At 49.9% G+C, this 12524-nt stretch overlaps 1 protein-coding gene across 1 annotated transcript in view; it reads left to right on the top strand.

Annotated features, from left to right (window-relative positions):
* MLXIP (MLX interacting protein) overlaps positions 1-12524 on the top strand; it is a 154656-nt gene that overhangs the window by 132327 nt on the left and 9805 nt on the right. Inside the window, 1 exon segment of the mRNA XM_075323284.1 lies at positions 7071-7172. Within this exon segment, the coding sequence (XP_075179399.1) occupies positions 7071-7172 (102 nt within the window).

Here is a 12524-nt window from a genome sequence, read left to right as displayed (position 1 = left end):
GGCTAGATCTGTGGTATCGGTGGCAGATGGCTCATCGCTAAAGGATGCCACTGACAGGCAGATAGAGCTCCTGGTGAAGTCCATCTTTGAGGCCACGGGCGCGTCCTTTGCCCCGGCCTTTGCAGCCGTGTGGGCACTCCAAGCTATCTCGGCTTGTCTGACTGAGATTAATGCTGTCACACGTAATTCTGCTCCACAAGTTGCGTCTTTGACTTCTCAAGCGTCAGCTTTTTCTTCCTAAGCCATGAACGCAGTTGTAGACTCGGCTAGCCGTACAGCTGTGGCATCCGCTAACTCTGTGGCAGTCCGCCGGGCCATGTGGCTGCGCGAATGGAAGGCAGACTCGGCCTCCAAGAGGTTCTTAACCGGTTTGCCGTTTTCTGGCGAACGCTTGTTTGGCGAACGATTGGATGAGATTATTAAAGAATCCAAGGGAAAGGACTCCTCCTTACCCCAGTCCAGACCTAAGAGACCTCAACAACGGAAAATACAATCGAGGTTTCGGTCCTTTCGTCCCTCCGCCAAGCCCCAATCCTCTTCGTCCAGCAGGCAGGAGAAAGGCCAGAGGAACTCCTATGCGTGGCGGTCCAAGTCACGCCCCCAAAAGGCCGCAGGAGGCACTGCCTCCAAGGCGGCCTCCTCATGACTCTCGGCATCCCCTAACCGCATCCTCGGTCGGTGGCAGGCTCTCCCGCTTTTGCGACGCCTGGTGGCCACATGTTCAAGACCGATGGGTGAGAGACATTCTGTCTCACGGTTACAGGATAGAGTTCAGCTCCCGTCCTGCGGCTCGTTTCTTCAGAACCTCTCCGCCCCTCGCTCAGGCCGACGCATTCTTTCAGGCGGTGGACGCTCTGAAGACAGAAGGAGTTGTGACCCCCGTTCCCCTTCAGGAACGTGGTCGCGGCTTTTACTCCAACTTGTTCGTGGTGCCAAAAAAGGACGGATCATTCCGTCCCGTTCTGGACCTCAAACTGCTCAACAGACACGTGAGAACCAGACGGTTTCGGATGGAAACTCTCCGCTCGGTCATCGCCTCGATGTCACAAGGAGACTTCCTAGCATCGATCGACATCAAAGATGCTTATCTCCACGTGCCGATCGCACCCGAACATCAACGCTTTTTGCGTTTCGCCATCGGGGACGAACACCTTCAGTTCGTGGCATTGCCTTTCGGCCTGGCGACAGCCCCACGGGTTTTCACCAAAGTCATGGCATCCGTCGTGGCGGTCCTACACTCTCAGGGCCACTCGGTGATTCCCTACCTAGACGATCTCCTAGTCAGGGCCCCTTCTCGGGTGGCGTGTCAACACAGCCTTACAGTCGCTCTGACGACTCTCCAGCAGTTCGGGTGGATCATCAACTTCCCAAAATCCAAGTTGACACCGACCCAATCACTGACTTACCTCGGGAAGAGTTTCATACACAGTCAGCGGTAGTCAAGCTACCGCTGGACAAACAGCTTTCCCTGCAGGCAGGGGTGCAATCACTTCTTCGGAGTCAGTCACACCCCTTAAGGCGCCTCATGCACTTCCTGGGGAAGATGGTGGCAGCAATGGAGGCAGTGCCGTTCGCGCAATTCCTTCTACGGCAGCTCCAATGGGACATTCTCCGCAAATGGGACAGGAGGTCGGCTTCCCTCGACAGGAACGTCTCTCTTTCCCTTGCAACCAAGACGTCACTTCAGTGGTGGCTCCTTCCCAATTCTCTATCGCAGGGAAAATCCTTCCTTCCCCCAACCTGGGCTGTGGTCACCACGGACGCGAGCCTGTCAGGGTGGGGAGCGGTTTTTCTCCACCACAGGGCTCAGGGAACCTGGACTCCGACAGAGTCCTTCCTTCAGATCAATGTTCTGGAAATAAGGGCAGTGTATCTAGCCCTATTGGCTTTTCAGCGGTGGCTGGAGGGCAGGCAGATCCGTATCCAGTCGGACAACGCCACTGCCGTCGCATACATCAACCACCAAGGCGGCACTCGCAGTCGTCAAGCCTTCCAGGAAGTCCGGCGGATTCTGCAGTGGGTGGAAGCCACAGCCTCCACCATCTCCGCAGTTCACATCCCGGGCGTAGAAAACTGGGAAGCAGATTTTCTCAGTCGTCAGGGCATGGATGCGGGGGAATGGTCTCTGCACCCAGAAGTGTTTCGAGAGATCTGTCGCCGCTGGGGAACGCCGGACGTCGATCTCATGGCGTCACGGCACAACAAGAAAGTCCCGGCATTCATGGCACGGTCTCAGGATCACAGAGCTCTGGCGGTGGATGCGTTAGTTCAGGACTGGTCGCAGTTCCGACTGCCTTATGTGTTTCCTCCTCTGGCGATGCTGCCCAGAGTGTTACGCAAGATCAGGTCCGACTGCCGTCGCGCCATTCTCGTCGCTCCAGACTGGCCGAGGCGATCGTGGTACCCAGATCTGTGGCATCTCACGGTGGGGCAGCCGTGGGCGCTTCCAGACCTCCCAGACTTGCTGTCACAAGGGCCATTTTTCCATCTGAATTCTGTGGCCCTCAACCTGACTGTGTGGCCATTGAGTCCTGGCTCCTAGCGTCTTCAGGGTTATCTCAGGATGTCATTGCCACCATGAGACAAGCCAGGAAGCCAACATCCGCCAAGATCTATTACAGGTCTTGGCAAATCTTCTTATCCTGGTGCTCTGATAACTGTTTCTCTCCATGGCCGTTTGCCTTACCCACTTTTCTTTCATTCCTCCAATCCGAAATGGACAAGGGTTTGTCACTCGGCTCTCTCAAGGGCCAAGTATCGGCGCTCTCCGTATTTTTTCAAAAGCGTCTAGCCAGGCTTCCGCAGGTCCGCACGTTCCTGCAGGGAGTTTGCCACATAGTCCCACCTTACAAGCGTCCGCTGGAACCCTGGGATTTTAACAGGGTGCTAACGGCTCTTCAGAAACCACCTTTCGAGCCGCTGCGGGATGTCTCTTTATCACGTCTTTCGCAAAAGGTGGCCTTTCTAGTGGCAATTACATCACTCCGGAGAGTGTCTGAGCTTGCAGCGCTATCATGCAAAGCCCCCTTCCTGGTGTTTCACCAGGATAAGGTGGTTCTGCGTCCGGTTCCGGAATTTCTCCCTAAGGTGGTATCTACTTTTCATCTCAATCAGGATATCTCCTTACCTTCATTTTGCCCTAATCCAATTCACCAACGTGAAAAGGATTTGCACTCTTTGGATCTGGTGAGAGCACTCCGGCTCTACGTGTCTCGCACTGCGCCCCTGCGTCGTTAAGATGCGCTCTTTGTCCTTGTCGCTGGCCAGCGTAAGGGTTCGCAGGCTTCCAAGTCAACCTTGGCTCGGTGGATCAAGGAACCGATTCTCGAAGCCTACCGTTCTTCTGGGCTTCCGCTTCCTTCAGGGCTGAAAGCCCATTCTACCAGAGCCGTAGGTGCGTCCTGGGCGTTGCGGCACCGGGCTACGGCTCAGCAGGTGTGTCAGGCAGCGACGTGGTCTAGTCTGCACACTTTCACGAAACACTATCAAGTGCATACCTATGCTTCGGCAGACGCCAGTCTAGGTAGGCGAGTCCTTCAGGCGGCGGTTGCCCACCTGTAAGAGAAGGGCCGTTTCGGCTCTTTTTATTGAGGTATTCTTTTACCCACCCAGGGACTGCTTTTGGACGTCCCAATTGTCTGGGTCTCCCAATGGAGCGACAAAGAAGAAGGGAATTTTGTTTACTTATCGTAAATTCCTTTTCTTCTAGCTCCTATTGGGAGACCCAGCACCCGCCTCTGTTCCCTTCGGGCTGGTTGTTCTTTTGTGTACACATGTTGTTCATGTTGAATTGTTCTTTTGGTTCATGGTTCAGTTCTCCGAACATCCTTCGGATTGAATTTACCCTAGACCAATTTATAAGTTTCCTCCTTCCTGCTTTTGCACCAAAACTGAGGAGCCCGTGATCCACGGGAGGGTGTATAGGCAGAGGGGAGGGGTTACACTTTTTAAAGTGTAATACTTTGTGTGGCCTCCGGAGGCAGAAGCTATACACCCAATTGTCTGGGTCTCCCAATAGGAGCTAGAAGAAAAGGAATTTTCGGTAAGTAAACAAAATTCCCTTCTTGTTGGTGATGACTGCCTTCTGTATAGAGAAAATAGTTTCATGCTTTGCTCATGTGTGATTTTGACCCCTTCTTCCACACACCCTTCAAATCTTGAAGGTTCCATGGGCTACTTCTGTGAACTGAACTTTAGATCTTTTCATATACTGTATTTTCGATTGGATTCAGGTCAGATGATTGACATTCTGGCAACTTTTTATTTTTTTTATTATTTTTTATTTTCTTTTCCCCTCTGAAACCAATTGACAATTTCCATGGCTGTCTGTTTTGCATCATTGTCTTACTGTCATTGTCCTTGTAAATGGCAGCAGATGTTTATCAAGAATATCTTTTTGTATATTTGTCCATTCATCCTTCGTTCAATTATATGAAGTTTGACAGTGCTGAATGCAAACTTTAAGCGCACTTGAATATGCTTTTTGCTCAGTAATGGAGTCTTGCTTGGTGAGTGTGCATACATACTTTGGCGGTTGAGTGCATTACTTATCTTTTAAAACAGTTGTACCTGCTGATTCCAGGTTTTTCTGTAGATCTCCACAGCTGGTTCTTGTCTCATGGACATATCTAAAATCCTGTAGGGAGCACCGAATCATGGCCGTTTGATGATGAAATAATGCCTTTCCACTTCCGGATTATGACCCAAACAATACTCACCGTAACTTTCAGTAGTTTATAAGGTTTCTGTAACCAATGGCATCACTATTTTTGTCAACGACAACGTTGCAGAGGTTTTGAGAGAGCTCAATGGTTTTACCCATCATAAGATGTTTATTGTGTGTGGCACCTTAGTACTGACATATATATATATATATATATATATATATATATATATATATATATATATATATATATATATATATAATATATATATATTATATATATTATATATATATATATATATATATATATATTATATATATTATATATATTATATATATAATATATATATATATATATATATATATATATATATATATATATATATATATATATATATATATATATTTAGGCCATTAGTTGCACCAGCTGATATTATTCTTCACCGAGTGGCAGGATTGCTTTCTAATTACTGATAGATTTCAGCTGGTGCCGTGATGTTCCATGACTTTTTGCACCTCTTTCTTCGTGTGTTCAATAATTTTTCCCTCTGTCATTTCTTATTATTCAACGTCACCAAATTTATGGCCATCTATGGTTTGATTTCAGGACAGAAATTGCAATATCCCTTTTAAATATGTCACTTATGCTTGGATTGCATGTTGAAAGTTACAGTAAAAGGATATATCGAGTTTTAAAATTGTACTGTAGATCCATTACTGTGGCTTCACATTCTATATTCTGAATTATTTCAGTAGTGTGAGAATCTGGTTGCTGCGATTAGACCACACTTAGCATAAAAATGGACTGTGAAGTGTTTGCACTTGTGATGGAGCACTGATCACCATTGTTTCTACTAGTTTATACATCAGCTATAACATAAAATCCACCTGTGCAATATTGTGGTGGTCTGCCTTGTACTAATGACCTGACCTGTCAATGCATGGATACCACTAGATCTCTGCAGGTGTCCATTTGTAATGGGGACTACTGTAGCCATAATGGACTGTACTTGTTTAGGTAGGTGTTTATCTTATACGGACACATACTAGTCAGAAGTTAGACAAAAGAACACACTTTTGGCCTCCATCTGGATTTTGATAGCCTATGGCAATGTTTAAAGTATATGTTTAGGAAAAATACTTTGGCACATCTGTCTAGTGAAGCAGAAGAACTCTGTGTGCACATTGCTGTAACAATCACAATTTGTTCCTTGTTCCTTCTTGCCCATTTTTGGTTCTACTGTCAACGCATCAACTTGTTGAACTGATTATTTACTTGTTGCCTAAATACTCCACCCCACCTTGATAAGTATCATTGTAACAAGGTGATTGAGGTTATCCCGTTCACTGTCAGAGGTTTTAATTCTCAGGACTGATGGGTGATAAATGGCTTGTCAGGTGAAAACAAGTCCACATTCACCAATCCTGAGGGGTAGGGGTCTGACGCCTGGGATCCACACCGATTGGTAGAGCAAGGAACTTTTTATCCCCATTAGAATGGAGTGACCGTACACATTCCCAACCCCTGCTTTATTGATTCCCTATGGGTCTGCCATGCACTGCATTCCGTCTTTTCCAACAGCCCTACAGAGAATGCATGGAGTGGCTGTCAGGCGTCCAACCTGCTTCTCCATTTACTAATTGGAATAAAAGTTCTGCATCACATATAAGAGTTTCCATCCTGCTGATCGGACCCCTACCAATTAGTAAGTCATCATCTGTACCAGGGGTGGGCAATGACGACTTTTTTTTTTTTTGTATCCACTGGACAACCCCTAGAAGTAAAACTTTCATGCTAGAAGAAGAATGAAAGACCAGTGTGTAGCATTTGGTGCTTGCTAATGCAAGTCCAACTTAGCACTATGACGCCATGCGTATTAACGGGGACATGGTAGTCATTGATGTACCACCAGCCTTGTTGGTTGGCTCGTTGAAAAAATATCAGCAGCCAGTAAGTCTAATTTGGTCTGTTAGAGTTGTCTCACTCTAAAATCTCATATACAAGGGAAGGCGGTTACCCAAAAAACCTCGCACAGGTGTTCAGGTGTCTTGTTCCTCCTTGCAGGGTCTCAGCATTCTCCTGAGGATCTACAGCAATATTTGTTTAAGGTAGCAAGATGCACCGAAAGTGAACAGTTTCTTGTATATATCCTTGCTGGACTGTATTATTTGCACTTTATTGGATAAAAATGTTAGTATTTGAATTTTTGCATATGTCAGGTTTTTAAATTTGACTCTTTGGTTGGCTACCACAGTCCAGATGGCAGGAACGTTTCTTCTAAATCTGGTTAACTTTAGATTATGATGATCATTTATTGCTGATTACCTAGCCTGCTATCATCCCCTTTATATCGCTTCCATAGTGGAATTCATAATTTACAAGTCTATCAAACCAATTATTTTACAGACTCAACAGTTGAAGCATATTTCTGCAGAACAGAAGAGGAGGTTTAACATCAAGCTTGCCTTCAACACACTGAACAGTTTTGTGTCCTCAAGCAACAAACCGGTAAATGAATCCCTTGCATTTAACCATTCAGCAGATTGACTTCTAGGGTCGGTGTGGTGTAATATGGGGCACCATGCTATTTATCATGTTAAATGTCATCCATAAAATTCTGTAGAAAACTCCTCTAAGTTGTCAGGATATGTGGATCCTTTTATCCTAATTCACATTTATGAACTATCCACAGATTAATGCAAAATATATCATTTGTGGGGAACCCAACCGGTGAGACACATAACCACCCATCACAGGGACCGGGGGTCCTAGTCTTCCCTTTGTGAATAGAGCTAAAGTGATCTTGCACTGCTTCTTTGACTTTGTGGAACAGTTTGGTTCTTGGCAGCAGGACTCGCAGCATTTGTAAATTGATAATTTTTCCTATGGGTGCTTCAATAGATGTTTTTGGAACAATTCCCTTTAAGTTCCCAATACAGTTTTAGCCAATTATACTGAATTCCTATATTTCTCTGACACCTCATTGGGGGACACAGGACCATGGGTGTTATGCTGCCTATCCATAGGAGGACACTAAGTAGATGCAAAAGCATAGCTCCTCCTCTGCAGTATACACCCCCTGGCCAGGCCAGGCAACCTCAGTTTAAGCTTAGTGTCTGTAGGAGGCACTTCCTTTCAAGGTTTATTTTTTGAGGGTGACAGTTTCCTTTTGGGACCGATCTCCCACTACAATCAACTGGCGGGAACGTGGAGTGTCGCCTCCTTGTACCCCCTCCTGCGACGCTGGATCCTGGGCTGGGACGACTGGTTCCACAGACACCGATTTGCCAAAGCCCAGGGTAGAGGCCTGTGCCCCTATAGCCCAATTCCTCAGCCCCTCTTTGCAGGCTCTGAGTTGAATATGGCACCGGTGTGACCGGACACAGCAAGCTGACTCTGCTATTTCCATTGCCTGGACTGAAGCAGTGTTTAAGGTGAGATCCCCCCTGACTGGTTTCCCAGACAAAGGGAGAAAAGACGGTGCAGGGAAGGCTCCCAGGACATTTACAGTATTTATTATAAGAAAGTCCCTTGCTGATTGCAAGGAGGAGAGCCCCAGGGATCCTGAACACAGAGTGTTAACTTTTCTCTAGCTTGCTGGCTGGAGGAGGGGGGGGAAGTCACTCGCTGTTTGCAGAAAGTCCTGCACAGATAATTTCCCAGTGGCAGGGGGAGGGCACAGAGCTCAGGAACTCACGCTGTCTATTTGCTCTGTTTTATTTGCTCTAGCAGAAAAGCCGGCTTATAACAACCATCAGTGACAAGCTGTGTGCTGACTGGAGGGAGAGGGAGGAAAACTGTCAGAAGCTCCCTTCCTGCCGTTTTTTACTACCCACAGCAGGGGGGGGGGCACACTTTTTTCTTCTTCGCGCTCTTTTAGCGCTAAGCCCCGCCCTCCCGTGGCCGCGATAAGCCCCGCCCCCCGGAAAGCGTGCAAAGATCTCCATAGAGCTTACTCCTTCCTGAGGGACAGGGCCATCGGCTGATTCTGGTGAGGTGCTTGCTTCACTTTGTAGCTCTGCTGACCATTGTTCCCCCTCCTGGCATACTCCTATTAGGAACATGCAGAATTCTAAGGGCACTAAGAGTGCTAAGGCCCACATAGTCTATTATTCAGCCTGCACTGCCTGCCACGCTGAGCTATCACGTAAACACACCTCTTCTGTCTGTGAGTCCTGTGCCCCTATAGCCCCCCAAGACCCCCCTGCCACCACCGCCGCAACCGTCAGCCCAGAGCCTAGGGCTCCCAGCCCACCGGAATGGGCACAGTTTCTATCCCAATCCATGGAAAAACTGTCACAGAACCTGGTGCTGGCTATGCAATGTCGTCCTGCACACCTTTCTGGGTCCCTGGACGGAACGCAGCCTGAGGATACCCCTATGGAGGATCCTTCTGAGGTAATCCAGGCACATGCTTCACCGATTGCAGGGATCAGGAAAAGAGCACACGGCCGGGTGTCTCCAGCGGACTCTCCCTCAGGTGCACACAGGGCAGGCTCTCCCACACGCTCCACAGCTTCTGAAGAGCTGGAGGAGGGAGAATGCTGTTTATACCAAGAGGATTCCTTGGTTTCAGCCTCCCCAGATGATCAAACTGCAATAGACTCCCTTATAGCAGCAATCAACCAAACTCTGCATGTGGAGGATCCCCCATCCACTACCACTGACCATGCGGTCTCCTTTAAGAGGGCAAGGAAACTCCAAAAGGTTTTCGCTGATCACCCAGAGTTTCAGGATATCCTCACAAAGCAAAAGGAGAAGCCTGACAGGCGCTTCGGTAACCGAAAACTCATGGAGTCCCGGTACCCTTTTGCCTCACCTGCCCCTAAGGGCTGGGCCGATCCGCCCTCGGTCAACCCCCCCCCCCCCCCCGGTCTCCCGCCTTACCACAAAGACGCTCCTGTCTTTACCCGATGGTTCCTCCATCAAGGACCCGACAGACAGGTGGAGCACCTCGCCCGCTCTGCTTTTGAGGCTGCGGGTTCCTCCCTCTCGCCCTCCTTTGCCTCTTTGTGGGTCGCAAAGGCGATCTCGGTCTGGGCAGAATCCCTTAACACTTCGCTTGAGGAATCCCAGTTCACTCATACCTTCACAGAGGTAACAGCTCAAATTGCCGCTGCGGCGGAGTACCTCATGCAGGCCTCCATGGACGCTGCTACCTGCGCAGCGTTTGCCGCCTCAAATACCATAGTCTTCCGTAGAGCTCTCTGGCTCTGACAATGGCGAGCGGACTCTGCCTCCAAGAAGTCTCTCACGGGCCTTCCCTTTGTTTCCAGACTGATTGGCGAACGTCTGGACAAGCTTGTTTCTGACGCCACGGGAGGAAAGAGTACCTCCCTCCCCCAGCTGAAGGACGGACGTCCTTCCTTCACCAGACGTCCACAGTCCTCGTTCCGCTCCTTTCGGAACTCATTTGGTTGGTCGACATCCCGTGCTGTCCCCGCCACCAGCCGCGGACTACGCAGGGACCGACCGACCTCAGCTCTCCCGAAACCCACTTCGTCGTGGCAGCCTAGACCGAAACAGACCAGGACTAGGGAGACTCGGCCACGACGTTTTCCCCCCTCATGACTCCTTCGGCGCCCCGGAAGACACACTCATTGTAGGAGGTCGACTGCGGCTCTTTCAACACATCTGGGCTGCCGCCTCAGACGACAAATGGGTGCGAGACCTTGTGTCTTCCGGTTACCACATAGAACCGACTCGGGGGTCGGGACCGAAATTCTTTCTCTCAAACCCCCCAAAGACTCTCAAACGACGCAAAGCTTTTTTTCTCAGCAATCCACTCGCTCCAAACAGCAGGAGTGATAATACTTTTCCCAGATGACGAGACGTTCGGGGGTTTTTATTCCATCCTCTTTGTGGTCCCCAAAAAGGATGGGTCAGTTCGACCCATCCTGGACCTCAAACACCTAAACAAACATGTGCATGTACGGAGATTCAGAATGGAGTCCCTAAGGTCCATTATTGCATCCATGGTCGAAGGGGAATTCCTAGATCACCAAAAGTTCCTCCGCTTCGCAATTCAGGACTCCCACTTTCAATTCGTAGCTCTACCCTTCGGCCTTGCCACCGCACCAAGGGTCTTCACCAAAGTCATGGCGGCCGCCATGAGCGTCCTTCACGCCAGGGGAGTAGTCGTTCTCCCTTACTTGGACGACCTCCTCATCAAGGCCCCCTCCTTCCGCGACTGCTCAACCAGCGTACAGATCACTGTGGACACCCTATCCCGCTTAGGGTGGCTAGTGAATCTGGACAAATCATCCCCGATCCCATCACGATCCATCACCTTCCTGGGCATGTCCCTGGACACCTGTCGGGGCTTGATCCTTCTCCCTCAGGACAAGGCGATCTCTCTTCAACGAGCGGTACGCTGCCTTCTACGTCCTCCGTCTCGCTCCTTTCGATTCAGCATGAAAGTGCTCGGCAGGATGGTGGCAGCTATGAAAGTAGTACCCTTTGCTCAACTGCACCTCCGCCCACTGCAGCTAGCCCTTCTAGCGGCCTGGCACAACAGCCCCTTCTCCCTGGACAGACATCTTCACCTGACGCCTTCAGTCAGGTACGCACTCGGTGGCTTCGGTCCTCATCCCTATCGAAGGGGAGATCTTTTCTCCCAGTGAACTGGGACGTTGGACGCCCCAGGAGTCTTTCCTACCCATAAACATCCTGGAACTCCGCGCGATCAGAGCGTTCTGCCCTCTGCTAGCGGGTCGTCAGATTCGAGTCCAATCGGACAATGCGACAGCTGTAGCCTATATCAATCGGCAGGGGGGCACCCGCAGCAAAGCGGCTTATCTCGAGGCCCACAAGATCCTCAGCTGGGCCGAATAGACGGGAACAGTGATATCAGCGGTACACATACCGGGGGTAGAGAACTGGGCAGCAGATTTTCTAAGTCGCCAAGCCCTGGCCGCCGGAGAATGGTCTCTCCACCCAGATGTGTTTCTACACATCTGCACTCGCTGGGGCACACCAGACGTGGATCTAATGGCCTCAAGGTTGAATGCAAAGGTACCCGCGTTCATAGCCTTGGTCACGTGACCCGCAGTCCATTGGCACGGATGCTCTAGTCTGCTCCTGGCACCACTTCCGCCTGCCTTACATATTTCCACCTCTACCCCTGCTGCTGCGGGTAATCAGGAAGATCAAGGCAGAGGGAGTCCCGGTGATACTGATAGCACCGGACTGGCCCAGGCGTGCCTGGTACGCCGAATTAGTACAAATGCTCACAGATGCACCGTGGCGCCTTCCAGACTTGCTGACCCAAGGGCCTATTTCCTATCAGAACTCCAGAGCCCTGAAGCTGACGGCATGGCCATTGAGACCTGGGTATTAACCGCGGGGGAGAATCCCACCATGATCAGCGCCCAAAAGCCTGCTCATCCCGCATTTACCACCGTACGTGGAAAATCTTCCTTCCATGGTGCAGGGAAACTAACGTCCAGCCTATGCCTCTGGCCATCCCCAGATTTCTCGACTTTCTACAGTCTGGCTTGCAAGCGGGGTTGGCTCTCAGTTCCCTTAAAGGGCAGGTCTCAGCGCTCTCAATCTTCTACCAATGCCGCCTGGCTCAAAAACCGCACGTCAAGACCTTCTTCCAGGGCGTTTCCCATCTAGTTCCCCCGTACAAACGGCCGCTGGACCCATGGGACCTCAACCTTGTTCTGGACGGTCTCCAGAGGCCTCCCTTTGAACCCCTCAAGGAATCCTCCCTTGCTCTTCTGTCCTGGAAGGTAACATTCCTGGTGGCAATTACCTCCATCAGACGGGTTTTCGGAGCTACCAGCACTCTTGCCGCGAGCCTTTTCTGATCTTTCACCAGGACAAGGTGGTTCTGCGCCCCCTTCCGGATGTCCT

Source organism: Anomaloglossus baeobatrachus, chromosome 1 (genome assembly GCF_048569485.1).
Source record: "Anomaloglossus baeobatrachus isolate aAnoBae1 chromosome 1, aAnoBae1.hap1, whole genome shotgun sequence".
Lineage (NCBI taxonomy): Eukaryota > Metazoa > Chordata > Amphibia > Anura > Aromobatidae > Anomaloglossus > Anomaloglossus baeobatrachus.
The sequence above is the reverse complement of the archived record's forward strand: the minus strand, read 5'-3'. Positions and strand labels throughout refer to the sequence as shown.